General features: G+C 43.1%; 1 protein-coding gene across 2 annotated transcripts in view; it reads right to left on the bottom strand.

The window, feature by feature from the left end:
* Positions 1-3,623: 3,623 nt before the first annotated feature.
* Positions 3,624-19,549, bottom strand: part of fbln1 (fibulin 1) — a 53,747-nt gene continuing 37,821 nt past the window's right edge. For both annotated transcript variants that reach the window (XM_020456696.2, XM_020456697.2), the window contains exon 17: positions 3,624-4,459. In XM_020456696.2, coding sequence (XP_020312285.1) covers positions 4,320-4,459 — 140 coding nt within the window. In that variant the 3' untranslated portion in view covers positions 3,624-4,319. The remainder of the gene's footprint in view (positions 4,460-19,549) is intronic.

Genomic DNA, 19,549 nt, shown 5'->3' with positions numbered 1-19,549 from the left:
AGGTACTCAGACCGTCTCCTATCCATCTTTCCCTCCATATGATATGCATCTAGTTAAGCTCTGCGGACGTCACCGTGCGTCTCTCCTCCCAAAATAAGGAGTGGCGGTATGGTGTTCTTTTCAGGAGCTACAACAACAGAAAGACTGTGCTCTGAATTTTCATGAGTACGGCCCGACTCCCTACTCCCCGATGTGATTGATCCAGTGTGTACTCTGGCATCAGGGTGAGTTCAGCACTGGTCATAGGGTGGTTAAGTCTGGAGCAGTAAGTTATGGAGGGTCACAACTCGGGTGTTTTATGTTGTTCTTTGGGGTCAAGGTGGAGCCCGCTGGGTAATTGGTCCACTGTCTCTGCCTCAAAACCACAGAGAGTTTCATTGATCATATGAGAGGGGATATTGCCATGGCCAGGTTCCATGAAGGCCTAAAGAAAGGAATTAGCACAATTTGTGTTGGGTTGGTTTTCCACCATGGTGAAGCAGTTCAGTCCTTGTTAAAGCAGTTGCAGTGGACAGAGAGTTGGGTAAAGGAAGAGTTGTGTTGTATGTGTCTGCCATCTATTGGACTACTGTGAAACACCAAGTAGAAAACCAAAGAGAAGATGGGTGTCGCACTGTACTGACATTTTAGTTGAGAATGTCAGTGAAGTGAATGTGTTGGATGATTTTTTACTACACTCAGGTCTAATATTTACTGTATGTTACATACATTATTGCAGGTTTACATACATTTCTGAGTCAATACAACTACAGTGAATGAGGGGATCATATCACTCGGTGTCAGTCACTACCACAAAAGTTGCGAGGAATAAACATGAATAAGTGTCCACCAATTTTTTTAAATTAACCTATCATCTTCAGAATGGATGAAAAATGACTGTAAGGTCATGTAAATTAAATATATACTACATGACCAAAAGTATGTGGACACCTGCTCGTTAAACATCTCGTTCCAAAATCATGGGCATTAATATGGAGTTGGTCTACCCCATTGCTGCTATAACAGCCTCCACTCTTCTGCGAAGGCTTTCCACTAGATGTTGGAACAGTACTGAGGGGACTTGGTTCCATTCAGCCACAAGAGCATTAGTGAGGTCAGGCACTGATGTTGGGCGATTAGGCCTGGCTCGCAGTCGGCGTTCCAATTCATCCCAAAGGTGTTCGATGGTTTGGGGTCAGGGCTCTGTGCATGCCAGTCCAGTACTTCCACATCAATCTCGACAAACCATTTCTGTATGGACCTCGCTTTGTGCATGGGGGAATTGTCATGCTGAAACAGGAAAGGGCCTTCCCCAAACTGTTGCCACAAAGTTGGAAGCACAGAATCATCTAGAATGCCATTGTGTGCTGTAGCGTTAAGATTTCCCCTCACTGGAACTAAGGGGCCTACCCTGAACCATGAAAAACAGCCCCAGATCATTATTCCTCCTCCACCAAACTTTACAGTTGGCACTATACATTCTGGCAAGTAGCGTTCTTCTGCCATCCGCCAAACCCAGATTCATCCGTTGGACTGCCAGATGGTGAAGCGTGATTCATCACTCCAGAGAACCACTCCAGCTGACGCTTGGCATTGCGCATGGTGATTTTAGGCTGATGTGTGGCTGCTTAAACATGGAAACCCATTTCATGAAGCTCCTGACAGAACAGGTCTTGTGCTGACGTTGCTTCCAGAGGTAGTTTGGAACTCAATAGTGAGTGTTGCAATCGAGGACAGGCGATTTTTACGCCTTACATGCTTCAGCACTCAGTGGTTCCATTCTGTGAGCTTGTGTGGCCTACCGCTTCGCGGCTGTGTCATTGTTGCTCTTAGATGTTTCCATTTTACAATCACAGCACTTACAGTTGACCGGGGTAGCTCTAGCAGGCCCGAAATTTGACGAACTGACATGTTGGATGGGTGTCATCCTATGACGTTGCCACGTTGAAAGTCACTGAGCTCTTCAGTAAGGCCATTCTACTGCCAATGTTTGTCTATGGAGATTGCATGGCTGCGTGCTCGATTTTATACACCTGTAAGCAACGGGTGTGGCTGAAATAGCCAAATCTACTCATTTGAAGGGATGTCCAAATACTTTTATATCTATAGTGCAGATGAGGGTAGGACATTGGCATTCTAGTAGTATCCATCTAACAGCAACATTTTTGTGTTTTCTGTAATGAGAAACAGTGGTTTGTAACCTTAAAAAAATACCCCAACCTTTATTAAAAGAACTCACTTATATCCTATAACATATGTTGCGGTGGTAGCCAGGGTTGGCCGCCAGGAAAAAGCGGGATCAGGCGAGTGCAGGAGTCAGCCCCAGCACGTGCCTCCATGGGCCCTGGTGTCTGTCCTGGCTCCTGCCACAGCCTCTCCTCCTCCACTGAGCCCTCCAGGCTGGGGATCAGGTCACCTCAGTCCCCATACCCCTTTCCTTCTTCCCCCAGAGCCAGACACCACCATGACAACTCACACAGAGAGCCCTAACCACCACAGTGCCACAGTAGAGTACATAAACAAACAGGCCAAACCAGTCCAGTCCACACAGGTCTTCTCTGCTGCTCTGCCATTATGTCGACTCATCAGACCCACGCTAGCTGGTTAGTCATAGGAGCTTCCAGTCTAAGGCAAGCAGCTCGTCTTGGCTTTGCAGAGGGAATCTGGCAAGAGATGTTTGCTCATTTGTCCCCACACATGTATGTGGTTTTGTAGTGCAGCAGCGCAGGGAGTAGGGACTGCTGCTCCAGCCTTTCTTGACTGTCCATATTATTCAGCTTGTTGGAATCTGTGCTGTCCTCCTACACACTCTACTCTGCCCAGTACAGTCTGTACACGCTGTCCCATTGTCCAGCTATACTTAGCTACTCTCACACATCTACCCAATGTGTCTGTCCTATGGTCCTTCAAATAATCCCCCACGTCAGACAGTTTGTAATGTCCTTCCAGATTGGCTAATTGCCTTTACCTCTGTGGGTATGTCTTTACAGATGCTGGTCTAACCATCATATAATTGTCATCTGTTTTCTTGTTTGCGCACGCACGCACACACATTCCAAATATTCCTCCTTTCCTTTTCACATCTGACCACAGGTCTGACCTCTTGGCCTCTATCTTATCAAATCAAAGTTTTTTGGTCTCGTACACGAAATGCTTGTGTTTCTAGCTCCAACAGTGCAGTAATTCCTAATAAAAAAAGAACAATAATCCAGGGAATTATCTCCTCAGTACCTTTAGAGCCGTCCGTGTAGACAGGCTGGGCTCCTGATGAATGTCACTCCTTCCTCCATTGTCTGAAGCATTGGAAAGCTCTGCCTGGGCCTCAACCACGGGGATGATTACAGCCCCATCGTTAGAACATTGCTGTCATCTGCTCCACCAACAGCGTCTCATATCCACTAGGCTGACTTAGTGAGAGTAGAGAGAACCGTTCTGGTTCAGTGACTAACCTAATTAGGGCTGTGGTTCCTGGTTCCTAGTGCCTATGTACCCTTTCTCTCTCCTCTGACTCACCCTTTTTTTCTGCACTCTCAATCACTGTACCAGAAATGACTTCTGTCCCACTTTTCCTCCAAATGAACACAAGTTAAATTCATCAACCAACCTGAAGCTTTCCCTCGCCCGCACACAAAGAAAAGGCTTCATAAGTAAAAACAAGATGGTTTATTTCATACCGTAACACCTTTCGCAGTCTATAAAGTAAGAAAAGGAAATGTAAATACACACCATGAACCTATGGGTAAGTGTTACATTCAACTGTTAAATCCTTCAATGGTTTTTCACCTCTCCATATCTACGCATGCCCTTTCAATTCACAATCACATTCTATTGTCTTTCAGCATGACAGCATGCTTACATTACACAATACAGTATGTGAGTCTTCACGTCAAGCTCTGTGTGCCAGATGCATGCATCCACTCATGGCTTGGCTTGTTACATCAATTTCTATTACATGTAAACTGACTGGGAAGTGTGCCTTAGTTTCATACAATAAAAAAGTGATTAAGCAGCTTGTGGTCTGTTCATCTTAATGGAAACGGAACGAAAAATGAACAAAAGTTAGTTACAATGTGTTGCGTTGGGTTTATCAGGAAGGACTTGTATTATACCTCCCAATGCTGTGCATGCACATCTTTGTAGTTATACACCTAAATAATCTTCCTTTTCTCCTCCATGCACTCAGAATTTGAATTTATCTTCATATTAGGACGGTAAGTTATAGTACGGTGGCAGTACTGTGTGGTAGTAATGTGTAATTGGTAGTACTTTGTGGCTATTATGTGACGGTGCTGGTAGAACTGTGTGGCTATGTGTGGTGGTGGTGGTGGCATGTCCTAAACTCAGAACCAGAACTCGGAAACGAAGATGTGGACATTGACGATGTTCCGATGAGACACCACCCCAGAGGTGACATAGTTCATAGCCAGCTTCAACACCATGTTTAGCGAGCCAATCAGGGGCTTGACCTGTCGGACGACACCTAAGGGAGACACAGAGGGATAGTCAGAGAGTGAAGGGTACCAAACGTACTGGGTAAGGGGGGGGTGTTATGACTGACCATCAAGTTAGCTTAATTAAAACAGTTTTATTTAGTTTGCAGTCATCCTTACAGGGGATAGGAAGCCTTTCTCTACATTTTTTGCATTCCTACTCGTAACATACTGTATGGAAGTAATAGGCCCATTCTAGTTCTATCTCGGGACATTCTAGAATGAAAAGTGGCAGCAGGGATGGATCGATGTTGTTTTCTTCTCATCACGTGCAGCAATACTATTACTGGAGCCTGGTGACGTGCTGACCTCATACGATGAGAGGAATGTCAAACCTATTGATGTGAATCAGGCTTTTATTTCTCTCCTTCATCCCTCCCTCCATCCACCCGTCCCCCACCTTCCTCCCTCCAACCGCCAACCTCCCTTGGAGGACAAGCAAAAGAGACACTCTCCTATCACGGTAACAACGTGGGGAAAACACAACACCACTGCTTTAGACCGAGACCCAAGAATGACCGAATGCACATGGAATTTGTTGGAAGCTCTTTTTAAGTGAACATGCGATTACAGGGTGAAAGAACGACCATGTTTATCCAGGCTGTCAGCAGGCCCTTTCTCTGCGGAGGGCTGGTGACATTTCAGCTCAGTCCTGTTTGAACAGCCATCGCCCAGCGTGCAGCCAGGCAGCACAATCACTGCACTGTCCATTCACTGTTGTCTTTCTCTCTATCTATCCATCTCTCTTGTTCTCTCTCGACGGTTTCTCACACAGAGAGACAGGTATTAGATTAAGTAGGTATTGGTCTCATAATTCAAAAATGTATTGAATTCAATGCGGTAAAGTCTATCAAAAGTACAGCCTGATGAATTATCTTGAATCAAATCAACAAGATGTCCCGCCATCACTCAATGTGACTCATGAAAAGCCTTTGTACCACAATTGTCATAAACCAGTGAGAGACATTTGGTCATGGGTATTTCCATGTTAAAAGCCCCATGAGCACTAACATATGAAGTTCATATGAGCACATAAAATTTGATGTCAAACGAAAGCTAGAGAAACTAAGGCTTTTATTCATTTTTCTACGGTTTCCATCCTAAAAATTAGGAATATGCGAAGGCTTTGACTTCTGGTCAAACAGATGGAAAAGGGGTCTTAGAAAACAGAAAAAGTCATAAAAGGGTATTTGAAATAGATCAAAACACAATCATGTTGGAGTAAAGACCCCTACCAACTAATATCAACATTTTATATTTAGTTTTGCAGAAATTATTTGGCTAAATATACGTTGACTAAATATTGCCTATTGTCTTGTCATTACAAAATCAGTAACATAATGACTGCAACTGAATTGGCTACAGTGGGAATTCATTGTAGTAACAAACCACAGTTGGGTCACCTACTACTGTCCTCCCTTCCACTGGCATTCTGTTATGACCGGTCCGGACTAACCAAATGTGGTCTTGTTTGGAGGTGGAGCTCATTCAAATAATAGCCCTTGTGTATAATAATACCCAAACATGGAAAGGAAGATGTAAACATTTTTCTACCATGAAGAGAAGGACATTCATAATTATGCATTTCTGTATAGTACAGATCAAAGACCCATGATTTCATTCTGTTACCATCAGTCTGTTAATGGGTGTTAATCCACTTCACTTACAGATGTAGAATCTTAATTTGAGCACTCTTTCGTTGCTGAGAATTTTCCTGCACAGAAGGAAATGCAAACTTGTAGTGTATTTGAGGTTTTAAAATGTTTCTAACGTTTGTAATTTCTACATTGACATTTCAGACTTGATTTGCCCCTTAATTATAATCCACATAGTTCACATTTCTGTGTTCACATAGCTGTAGCAAACTGGCTCAAATTAAGAACCTACATCTGTATTATAGTTCAATAACCAAAACATGTTTGTTTTTTTCAAACTTAAGGTGTTATATCATAGCTGGCACCCCCTTTTTCTGCAGATATTTAAGGGTTTTTGTTAAACATGGTCACATAAAAAACAGGGAGATTTTACCGTCCATCTGTTACCAAACTTTACATCTGCACTGTTCTTCGAGTAAATGTGATTTTGGAAACTGTTCTGTGGAAATAAAAATTATTCCTTGTGCATAGAGTTGCATGGTTTGTTTAACTTTGCAATCAATGGTTTTTGTTTGGCATACTTTTAAAGTGAAAAATCAGAGTCTCAGCATCATCCTGTTTCTGTGGAATTGCCCTCATTTCTCACCATAGGGCAAACGATGAAGATCAAGGGTGAGCTGGTTGCTGCAAATGTCCTCTGGGGTGGACACTGGCATGGTGTGGGGTTAGAATCTAGACCCTCTCTAAAACGCTAACATTATTTTCTCTTCTCCTCTCTTGCCTTCTCCCTGTCTCATCTTCTCCTCTTCCTAAGGGCGCCTGCCTGATGTTTGTGGCACCATCATTGAGGCCCGCGAGGGTAAATGAGTCCCATGTGTTGGACGACGGGAAGCGGACTGGTCTGTCACGCGATACAGCCATGAAGGCAGACAGGCATTCCTTCAGGGATCCATCTTTAGACGGCAGCAAGAGAAGCTCAACCAGAGTCAGTCTTACTGAGCCTACCCTCTCGTCCCCTCTCCCCTCATCCTTCTCCCAGTCAGTCTGGATCCCTGCGGCCACACAGAAGATTCCAGAAGATTCCAGCGATAAGCGCCTGAAGAGTGTGGAATAGGGTCCTTCTTACCAGGGTTGCCCCCTTGTTTTGGTGTTTTGGGACTCTGTTGCGTAGTGACACAGGGCTGAGGGGCTGAGGGGAGCGGGACGGGGGTTTTATTGTTTCCAAACCGTCAGCTTCATCAGAGAGAAGGAACCTCTGTGTGAACTCAACGACAGTGCTGCAGCACTAATGTTCAGAAAAATAAAGGACATGGAAAAACAGATTGGGGCTTTGCGTATATGAAACAATTATTATCATCACCAGCAAATCGAGGTGGTGTGCTGTTCAGTTATACAAGTGCCAAATATTCACTCAATACGGAGAGATAATGTAGACATACAGTTGACTGAGTTTGGGAATTGATCCACTGCATGCGAGTCGTTGAAGTACAACAAGATATACTACCAATGCAACATGTGCACTGTGTGCAATGCATGAGAAGAAACAGAGTTCATGAAGTTCAAATTTGCCCATGTAACTTCGAAGTTAGTCAGTTCACAGGGTTCAATATTGGATGAACTGGAAGACCCAATCAAGACGAGCGAGAGCGAGACGAGCACAATGAAACATATCATTCATTATAAATACAGTATGGAGCACCACAATACGGCATGGGTTTCACTTTCACAATAGCCCTGTTTTATTGGGAGTAGAGCAATGGTTTCAGATCATAAATGTGACCCGAATCCAATGGAGGCTCTAAATGTTTTTTATTACAGGGGTCAGCCGGGGCCAAGTTTGCTGCTGCCGCAAACAAAATATCTCAAGGACAAATGAAAATCAGATGGACAAACAAGCGAAACGTTACATTATTTTAAATTTACACGATATAAAAAAAATACACTAGACAATGTAGGATTCAACTAAATGTTGCCATGAGCATCCACAGTCAAAACTCCTCAATATCTAAATGGCATTGCACAACTCTGTTACGCCTGTATCCTCCACAAAGACAAGGCATCTACAGTGACAGCTGGAGCTCAACATACTAGCTATGAATCTGAGGTGAAACCAAACCACCACAACCACATAATCATTGCAAACATTTCACTCGGTCACGAGCTGTGGTGAGGTGAAAACCTCAAAGCTACCAGGTTTTACTTTGATGCAATCATATTTTCAGTACCTGAGGTGTAGGCCATTACACATAATCAATAAAAAAGACCAGATCTCTCACTGATATCATCTCTCCTCTACTTTGTGTATCTAGTACATTCCAGGATATGATTGTACGCCTACAGTACGTCTGAAAGGGCTCTGCTCTGCTATCCCTGGGAGTGCGTTGAGGTAGTATATCTGGGAGTCCGTTGAGGTAGTATATCTGCCGCAGGGTGCAGAGGTGACCCCACCATGTTCCAACCTCCATCAAACACACAGCTGCACAAACCCCCTGTTCCCCAGAACATTCCGGCACACCATAACATAGCCTGTAAGTAGAAAAAAAGCATTAACACTAGGCAGTCATTTTGACTGCATATGAATTTAAAATTGAAATTTCTCTTACATTCTTTTAAAGTCATGCTGCCCTCCTTCCTTGAATTTTCCTAAATAAGTATATTTAACACACATATGTTGTTAGAATTTAGATATCACCATTGGTGATTTTAGCATGTAAATCTTGGTAGGGCAAACTAAAGCCACTACACCACACAACACTAAACAACACATTAACAATGAAAGCTCATACAATATTCAATGATTACTTTCCTCTAAAAATAGGTTATAGGCTACACCACCATGTCAGAACAGTAGGCGAAATTAAGAGGGGAAAATATACCAAATTATTAGGGTGAAGCACATGAGCTCCTAACAGCGTACTACACAACATACACTTAGTATTACATTCTCAGCTACAGTATACATATCTCCCTGGCATATTACATCATCTATGCAGCAGCATACAATACATTTTTGGACTCACCTTGTTGTGATGTGCTCACTTGAATTGGAAGGTGGCGCGGCGGTCCTTCGTGGACAGATTTTGTCATTAAACTTTGTCATCAAAGTCTGGCATTCTCTGGATTTATGGTGCTATCAAGACCACTGAGAACTCTGAAAAAACAAGGTTGAATCATGATGACGTCAGTGATCTTCAGGTCATAGCTCTTGAGCACTGATACGTTTCATCTATAATTTATTTTCATTATTTCTCTTCTTATGACAAGGATTAAAGAAGATTTTCCAGTAGATTGTCGACTTGATGATGACTGCTAGCTAAGATTCAGTCCAATCAAAGCTGCTGTAGATATAACATGATGTAACGTAATTATATCTGTGGCCAATGACCTTGAGCCTTCTTGGATGGGCACTTCTAATGTATCTCTATGGCAGCACCCAAGAGGCTTGAATTTTCAGAGCTCTACCCTTAGATTTGGCGGTGACGTAGTGTCCCCACGAGTGACAGAACACGGAGTCGATCACGGCGCAAATAGAGAACATTACCAACCCCTACACTCCATATTTTCCAATTGGCTGCCCCACCACCAGAGAAAGCACTGAGGTAGTCTGAAACACCTGCATATTGGAGCGGCCATACTCAAGAAAGCAAAAAAATATAATAATTGTTAACTCAATCATTATTATTTAAATTATTATTGCAAACAAATATTAATAACAAAATAACATGCAAAACAGGCAACCCTGATTTTTTTAAGCTAAAAATGTGGGGCTCAAAACAGGATAACTGGATAACACGAACGGAATTTGTGTTATAAGAAGTTTTATGGGGACAAGTCATTTCTTTCCCTGGATTGCCAAAAAGTGCCTTTTTCTAATCATCCTACAGTCACATGCAGGTAAGACATTTTGATTTCTATCAGAGGAGCATGGTGGGAGGAGCTATAGGATGACAGGCTCATTGTAATAGCTGGAATGGAATCAATGGAACGGAGTCAAACGTGGTTTCCATGTTTGATGTGTTTGATACATTCCATTTATTCCATTCCAGCCATTACAATGAACCCGTTCTCATATAGCCCCTCCCACAAGCCTCCTCTGAGTTCTATATAGTATCAGATAGAGCAGATGCTGAGGTTTCCAAAAGACTTACCCTTGCTAAATACATTTCAAAATGTAAATTTTTTCCATGAATAACCACTGTTCTTTTGCGCTCCACACGTGAGATCCCCTACAGTAACATAAACTAATAAAAATGTTATGGTGTTCTTTGATTGTTACCCAAGACCTTCATGAACACAACCAAAGGATACTTTTTCTGATAGGATATGGGAAATGTACTTACACTGCTCAAAAAAATTAAGGGAACACTAAAATAACACATCCTAGATCTGAATGAATTAAATATTCTTATTAAATACTTTTTTCTTTACATAGTTGAATGTGCTGACAAAAAAAAATCACACACATATTATCAATGGAAATCAAATTTATCAACCCATGGAGGTCTGGATTTGGAGTCACACTCAAAATTAAATTGGAAAACCACACTACAGGCTGATCCAACTTTGATGTAATGTCCTTAAAACAAGTCAAAATGAGGCTCAGTGGTGTGTGTGTGGCCTCCACATGCCTGTATGACCTCCCTACAATGCCTGGGCATGCTCCTGATGAGGTGGCGGATGGTCTCCTGAGGGATCTCCTCCCAGACCTGGACTAATGCATCCGCCAACTACTGGACAGTCTGTGGTGCAACGTGGTTGGTGGATGGAGCGAGACATGATGTCCCAGATGTGCTCAATTGGATTCAGGTCTGGGGAACGGGTGGGCCAGTCCATAGCATCAATGCCTTCCTCTTGCAGGAACTGCTGACACACTCCAGCCACATGAGGTCTAGCATTGTCTTGCATTTGGAGGAACCCAGGGCCAACCACACCAGCATATAGTCTCACAAGGGGTATGAGGATCTCATCTCGGTACCTATTGGCAGTCAGGCTACCTCTGGTGAGCATATGGAGGGCTGTGTGGCCCCCCAAAGAAATGCCACCCCACACCATGACTGACCCACTGCCAAACCGATCATGCTGGAGGATGTTGCAGGCAGCAGAACGTTCTCCACGGCGTCTCCAGACTCTGTCACGTCTGTCACATGTGCTCAGTGTGAACCTGCTTTCATCTGTGAAGAGCACAGGGCGCCAGTGGCGAATTTGTCAATCTTGGTGTTCTCTGGCAAATGCCAAACGTCCTGCACGGTGTTGGGCTGTAAGTACAACCCCCACCTGTGGACGTCGGGCCCTCATACCACCCTCATGGAGTCTTTTTCTGACCGTTTGAGCAGACACATGCACATTTGTGGCCTCCAGGAGGTTATTTTGCAGGGCTCTGGCAGTGCTCCTCCTGCTTATCCTTGCACAAAGGCGGAGGTAGCGGTCCTGCTGCTGGGTTGTTGCCCTCCTACGGCCTTCTCCACGTCTCCTGATGTACTGGCCTATCTCCTGGTAGCGCCTCCATGCTCTGGACACTACGCTGACAGACACAGCAAACCTTCTTGCCACATCTTCGCATTGATGTGCCATCCTGGATGAGCTGCACTACCTGAGCCACTTGTGTGGGTTGTAGACTCCGTCTCATGCTACTACTAGAGTGAAAGCACCGCCAACATTCAAAAGTGACCAAAACATCAGCCAGGAAGCAAAGGAACTGAGAAGTGGTCTGTGGTCACCACCTGCAGAACCACTCCTTTATTGGGGGTGTCTTGCTAAATGCCTATAATTTCCACCTGTTGTCTATTCCATTTGCACAACAGCATGTGAAATTGATTCTCAATCAGTGTTGCTTCCTAAGTGGACAGTTTGATTTCACAGAAGTGTGATTGACTTGGAGTTACATTGTGTTGTTTAAGTGTTCCCTTTATTTTTTTGAGTGTATTAGACAGTTAGAATGTTGCAGTCAAAATGGCTGCTCATTGGCGTAGTAAGGGGGGTATTTTAAGTGTTAAATACATGGTAGCAGAGGAGACACTGCCACAAAACAAAGTGAAGCAAATGTCAGGAGGCTGCGAAGGATACAATATTAAAGGGTTACATGTAAACAGTACAATTTCGGGGTTTTCTGGTTTCTACAACTCGGCGAGGAAGTGTATGACAAAATCCAAAATGAACGGGTTTAACACCAGAAACAAATGAAAAGCATGCGTCGGCCTTACCACAGTATTGTATAATGACACGCTGGCCGTGGTGCGATGCATACTCCGTGCTGTAAAACCATTGGACAAAGGCCAGGCAGAGCACACTACGGCCCAGGCCCAGTCCGCTCTGAGAGAGGCATAGGATTAGCATGAAACCCCTTGGGGACCGGACCATAGGGCACGGGCCTGACTGGCCTTTCTTGTGTGTTTGGTATAGCTCCTGATCACAACCAACTGACCGACGGTTGGGCAGTCCAGCCAGGCTGTCTAAACAGTCCCTTGACCACTCCAAAGGAGACGTGAGCACTGAACACCCCCAGTCTGAAAGGCCAGCTCGTGTGGTTTGGTATTTCAAGGTCATTTAGCAATGAGTCACAGTTACAGATCAAATGAACCGTTGGACGCATGCAATCATGCTCCACTGCTTGTGACATCATTGAAAAAGTAGCTACAGTAGCTGGGAGGAAAGGATTGCTGCTTTTCTTGGACTTTCTATGTTCAGTGGTTGTTTAATGGATGAGTAGCATTGATGATATAGTAACATATAGTCACATTATCTTTATTGTGACCTTCACATCGTAGTAAAAGTGACCTTGCACAGTAACCTAAACTACCGCTGAGGAGCATAGGACAAATTAGACAAAAGCAATCTATATCTAGAAACATGACATTAAAACCTACAACAGAAGTTGATGCTGGATTTGGTGGACTTCCTGGAAACATTGATTTCTCAACATGCGCATTTCCTGAATGTCTTTTGGATCCATAATTGATAAACGGATACAGTATGTCAGTATCCCTGGATACCTTTCATCACATTATCTGTATTGGCCAAAAATATATACATAAAGCAGTGGTGGTCGGTGCCATTTAAGATGAGGGAGGACGACTTTTTTTCATGAGACTGGCCTTATTTCTATAACAGCATACTGGATGACTCTCATTCATATTCCATTCACCTAGTTCAATGTAACAGCGATAGGTTTAGGCTACTACATAATATTTAAATGTTCCCTATACCCATCCTGAGGTAGCCTACGAATGAAAGTTTACAACGTAGGTGCAGATGGGTCGAGAGACAAATATGTGACATTCAATACCGCCTAGCACACTCTTGCCTGCATCTAGCTGATATAGGGTGTAATCATTAGTCCAATATTTGCAAACGAGAGTTTCTATTTGTACAAATTAAGGTATGTTAATCCCCGTTTTGTTCCATTTGCTTCCGTTTAAGAAATGTTTTTCAACAGAATTTGCGATCACACATAAACACAGTTCACTTTCATAGCAGCCACGTTGTATTCCTTCTCGCATCTATGCGCTCTCCTCCTCTCACCTCTTCCCTTCGCTTGTTGACTTCAAATGCACAACACATCAGCTATATGTGACCAGGTGAAAAAACCTTTCCAAGCCAAACTTATACACACAGCCAACATCGTTCTCACCATATTCGCTAATGTAACGTCATAGTCAGCATAGCTAATAGAATTAACACGTTACTAAACCCACTACAATCATGCAGTAACATTACAATGTACAGTCAGTAAGCAGTTACACCGGTGGGCCCCAGTGGCAATAAATTAGCAATACCAAAAGCTTACCTTGACTTGGAAAATTTCCAGTGTTGTATTGGAAAGTTAGCCATTAGCTAGCTAACATAGCATCCCTCAGTTTGAGCAGGGTGTTTGAGTAGGCTAAACTAGCTAGCTGCATTTGATAGCTAAGTAAGTGTACCTCGAAGTGAAAACAAATAAGGAGATCTCTCTCACTATTCCTCTTTTGCTTCTCCTTCATTTTAGAAGATATTAATTTGTTCAAAACTATTGTCTTTCTCTCTCTTTGAGTCAACACAACTCACAACATTTTATACACTGCAGTGCCAGATAGATGTAGGTTATGCTTTCAATACTAGATTCATTCTCTGATCATTTTATTGGGTGGACAACATGTCTGTTCATACTGCAATAGTTCTAATAGTCTGGAGGGTGCCCTCTGGAAGTTGTGTAAGTCTAAAGAAGGCGGTGAGAACCATGAGCCTACTAGGTTTCGTATTGAAGTCAATGTACCCAGAGGAGGATGGAAGCTAGCTGTCCTCCGGCTACACCATGGTGCTACCCTACAGAGTGCTGTTTGTATATGTATTTATTATGGATTCCCATTAGCTGCTGGCAAAGCATTACATTACATTACAATACATTCACAGATTTCACAACATACTGTGTGCCCTCAGGCCCCTACTCTACCACATAACTATAGTACTAAATCCATGTGTGTGTGTGTGTGTGTGTGTGTGTGTGTGTGTGTGTGTGTGTGTGTGTGTGTGTGTGTGTGTGTGTGTGTGTGTGTGTGTGTGTGTGTGTGTGTGTGTGTGTGTGTGTGTGCGTGTGTCTGTGCCAATATTTGTATTGCTTCACTGTCCCCGCTGTTCCATAAGGTGTTTTTTTATCTGTTTTTTAAATCTAATTTTACTGCTTGCGTCACTTACTTGATGTGGAATAGAGTTCCATGTAGTCATGGCTCTATGTAGTACTGTGTGCCTCCCATAGTCTGTTCTGGACTTGGGGACTATAAAGGGACCTCTTGTGGCATGTCTTGTGGGGTATGCATGGGTGTCCAAGCTGTGTGCCAGTAGTTTAGACAGACAGCTTGGTGCAATCAGCATGTCATTACCTCTCACAGATAAAAGTAGTGATGAAGTCAATCTCTCCTCCACTTTCAGCCAGGAGAGATTGACATGCATATTATAAATATCTGTAACGGCAGATTTCATCCTCTTCGTCTGAAGAGGTGTAGCAAGGATCGGACCAATACGCAGCGTGGTAAGTGCCCATGACGATTTTAATAAGAAAAGCCTGAACACTATGAAATACAAAACAATAAACGATAACGTGAAATAACCAAACCGAAACAGTACCGTGTGGCGACAAACACTCACACGGAAACAAACACCTACAAACCAACAGTGAAACCTAGGCTACCTAAATATGGTTCTCAATCAGGGACAACGATAAAAAGCTGCCTCTGATTGAGAACCATATCAGGCCAAACACAGAGATAGAAAAAACATAGAAACACAAACATAGACTGCCCACCCAAACTCACGCCCTGACCATACTAAATAAAGACAAAACAAAGGAAATAAAGGTCAGAACGTGACAATATCAGCTCTCTGTGTACATCCAAGGGCCAGCCATGCTGACCTGTTCTGAGCCAATTGCAATTTTCTGAAGTCCTTTATTGTAGCATCTGACCACATGACTGAGCAGTAGTCAAGGTGCGACAAAACTAGGGCCTGTAGGACCTGCCTTGTTGATAGTGTTGTTAAGAAGGCAGGGCATCGCTTTATTAAAGACTACTACTAAAGACTACTACTGTATCAATATGTTTTGACCATGACAGTTTCCAATCTAGGGTTACTCCAAGCAGTTTAGTCATCTCAACTTGCTCAATTTCCACCTTATTATTACAAGATTTAGTTGAGGTTTAGGGATTAGTGAGTGTTTTGTTTCAAATACAATACTTTAAGTTTTAGAAATATTTAGGGCCAACTTATTCCTTGCCACCCACTCTGAAACTAACTGCAGCTCTTTTTTGAGTGTTGCATTGATTTCAGTCGTTGTAGTAGCTGACGTGTATAGTGTTGAGTCATCCACATACATAGACACTCTGGCTTTACTCAAAGTCAGTGGCATGTCGTTAGTAAAAATTGAAAAAAGCAAGGGGCCTAAACAGCTACCCTGGGGAATTCCTGATTCTAACTTGATTATATTTGAGATACTTCCATTAAAGAACAGCCTCTGTGTTCTGTAAGACAAGTAACTCTTTATTCACATTATTGCAGAGGGTGTAAAGCCATAACACATACATTTTTCCAGCAGCAGACTATAATCATTAATGTCAAAAGCTGCACTGAAGTCTAACAAGACAGCCCCCACAATCATTTTATCAATTTCTGTTGAGGCTACTGTCGACCTTCTTTGCAAGATAATGTGTTTTAATCAATTATTTGGTGATGTGATTATATTTAGTATTTATATACACTGCTCAAAAAAATAAAGGGAACACTTAAACAACACAATGTAACTCCAAGTCAATCACACTTCTGTGAAATCAAACTGTCCACTTAGGAAGCAACACTGATTGACAATACATTTCACATGCTGTTGTGCAAATTGAATAGACAACAGGTGGAAATTATAGGCAATTAGCAAGACACCCCAATAAAGGAGTGGTTTGCAGGTGGTGACCACAGACCACTTCTCAGTTCCTATGCTTCCTGGCTGATGTTTTGGTCACTTTTGAATGCTGGTGGTGCTTTCACTCTAGTGGTAGCATAAGACGGAGTCTACAACCCACACAAGTGGCTCAGGTAGTGCAGCTCATCCAGGATGGCACATCAATGCGAGCTGTGGCAAGAAGGTTTGCTGTGTCTGTCAGTGCAGTGTCCAGAGCATGGAGGCGCTACCAGGAGACAGGCCAGTACATCAGGAGACGTGGAGGAGGCTGTAGGAGGGCAACAACCCAGCAGCAGGACCGCTACCTCCGCCTTTGTGCAAGGAGGAGCAGGAGGAGCACTGCTAGAGCCCTGCAAAATGACCTCCAGCAGGCCACAAATGTGCATGTGTCTGCTCAAATGGTCAGAAACAGACTCTATGAGGGTGGTATGAGGGCCCGGCGTCCACATGTGGGGGTTGTGCTTACAGCCCAACACCGTACAGGACGTTTGGCATTTGCCAGAGAACACCAAGATTGGCAAATTCGCCACTGGCAACCTGTGCTCTTCACAGATGAAAGCAGGTTCAGACTGAGCACATGTGACAGACGTGACAGAGTCTGGAGATGCCATGGAGAACGTTCTGCTGCCTGCAACATCCTCCAGCATGACCGGTTTGGCAGTGGGTCAGTCATGGTGTGGGGTGGCATTTCTTTGGGGGGCCGCACAGCCCTCCATGTGCTCCCTAGAGGTAGCCTGACTGCCATTAGGTACCGAGATGAGATCCTCAGACACCTTGTGAGACCATATGCTGGTGAGGTTGGCCCTGGGTTCCTCCTAATGCAAGACAATGCTAGACCTCATGTGGCTGGAGTGTGTCAGCAGTTCCTGCAAGAGGAAGGCATTGATGCTATGGACTGGCCCGCCCGTTCCCCAGACCTGAATCCAATTGAGCACATCTGGGACATCATGTCTCGCTCCATCCACCAACAGACTGCACCACAGACTGTCCAGGAGTTGGCGGATGCTTTAGTCCAGGTCTGGGAGGAGATCCCTCAGGAGACCATCCGCCACCTCATCAGGAGCATGCCCAGGCGTTGTAGGGAGGTCATACAGGCACGTGGAGGCCACACACACACTACTGAGCCTCATTTTGACTTGTTTTAAGGACATTACATCAAAGTTGGATCAGCCTGTAGTGTGGTTTTCCACTTTAATTTTGAGTGTGACTCCAAATCCAGACTTCCATGGGTTGATAAATTTGATTTCCATTGTTAATTTTTGTGTCAGCACATTCAACTATGTAAAGAAAAAAGTATTTAATAAGAATATTTAATTCATTCAGATCTAGGATGTGTTAGTGTTCCCTTTATTTTTTGAGCAGTGTATATACAGTGCCTTGCGAAAGTATTCGGCCCCCTTGAACTTTGCGACCTTTTGCCACATTTCAGGCTTCTAACATAAAGATATAAAACTATATTTTTTCGTGAAGAATCAACAACAAGTGGGACACAATCATGAAGTGGAACGACATTTATTGGATATTTCAAACTTTTTTAACAAATCAAAAACTGAAAAATTGGGCGTGCAAAATTATTCAGCCCCCTTAAATTAATACTTTGTAGCGCCACCTTTTGCTGCGATTACAGCTGTAAGTCGCTTGGGGTATGTCTCTATCAGTTTTGCACATCGAGAGATATTTATATATTATATATATATATATATATATATTTAGCTTTATCAAAAAAATGATAACTTTTAAAATGTTTTGCCATTTAAATTTTTATGAAATTCACAGAGGATGGTCGTCTTCCCCTTCCTCCTCTGAGAAGCCTCCACTGACATAATGTGGAAATAAATTTGTAAAATATAAATAATCAAAATAAAGCTGAAATAAACAGCTGCGTGGCTGTGGAGATACTAGTAGGGAGTGATGATGAACAACTGTATACAAATCAAGTGGAGCGCAGAGGAGAGGGAGACAAGTACTTAGTTAGCTATGTCTGGCAAATTATTGTAATACACTTACAGTAAGAATCCATGGTGTCTCAATGTGTGTGGGTATAGTATGTGTGTGAGGATGTGTGTAGGCATATTGTATGTGCAGGCGTATGCCGAAGAGTGCAATATTGCATGCAAGCTTACATACATTCTGTGGGCGCATGTGTGTGTGACAATATCTAGCATCGGTGTAGACCAACCCGGGGAAGAGAAGGCGTTGTGTGTTTGGCTGTGCTGTGGGGTTGTCGGGTGGAGAAGACACTGTTTTGATTATCTGTACTAATCCCCTCAGTGACAGGCAGGCAAGCAGGCAGGGATTCTTCATGGGCTTGGCCCGCTCTGGTGGGGCCTGCTGATGCCATGTCATGATTCATGATCATCCCCTGACAAGCCAGCCTCTCTCTTTTTCTCTCTCATTCACTCTCTCTTTCTCTTTATCTCCCTCTTTCTCTTGCTCTCCTTTCCCGCTCTCTGCTTATCACCCTACAGTTCTGCCGTCAGCTCCACACGAACCACACAAAGACAACACAAACTAGATTGCACCTGAAATGGCAACCTATTGCCTTCTTGAAAATAGAAGAACAAAAAAAGATCATGATTTTGGGGGGAATTGTATCCTTAGAAGGGTCCTTTGGGGGAAGGATTGTTGACATGTGTATCTTAAAGCATAATTGAGAAATAATTAATTGGTTTTGGAATATTTGTGATATTTTGGTCTTACCCAGGCCTCCTTTAAGACTCCATAACGTTTCATCTGTAGTTGCTTTTCTGCTTGTTCTGTAATATGAGTAGTATTTCAATTTCAAAAATTTGAAAAATATAAACATGAATATTGAAAACATTTTATTAGGCCAATTTTTCTATATACTCTATGGGAATATCAAAGTTCCACAGTGGGATCTATGGTACTTTATGATCCATTACCAACAGAGTGAATGTCAAAATGGATTCAAAATGGTCGATGATGGATGTGCAATGATACAAATAAAAGGAGAGCTGTGATTTGTTACATTGTCTACTATGTCAATTTCTCTGTATAAAATGGGCCATAACTTTAAAACTAGCATAGATCCCACTTGGGAACTTTGA

This window comes from Oncorhynchus kisutch, linkage group LG22 (genome assembly GCF_002021735.2).
Source record: "Oncorhynchus kisutch isolate 150728-3 linkage group LG22, Okis_V2, whole genome shotgun sequence".
NCBI lineage: Eukaryota > Metazoa > Chordata > Actinopteri > Salmoniformes > Salmonidae > Oncorhynchus > Oncorhynchus kisutch.
Note: the sequence above shows the minus strand (reverse complement) of the source record. Positions and strands in the feature narration are given on the sequence as shown.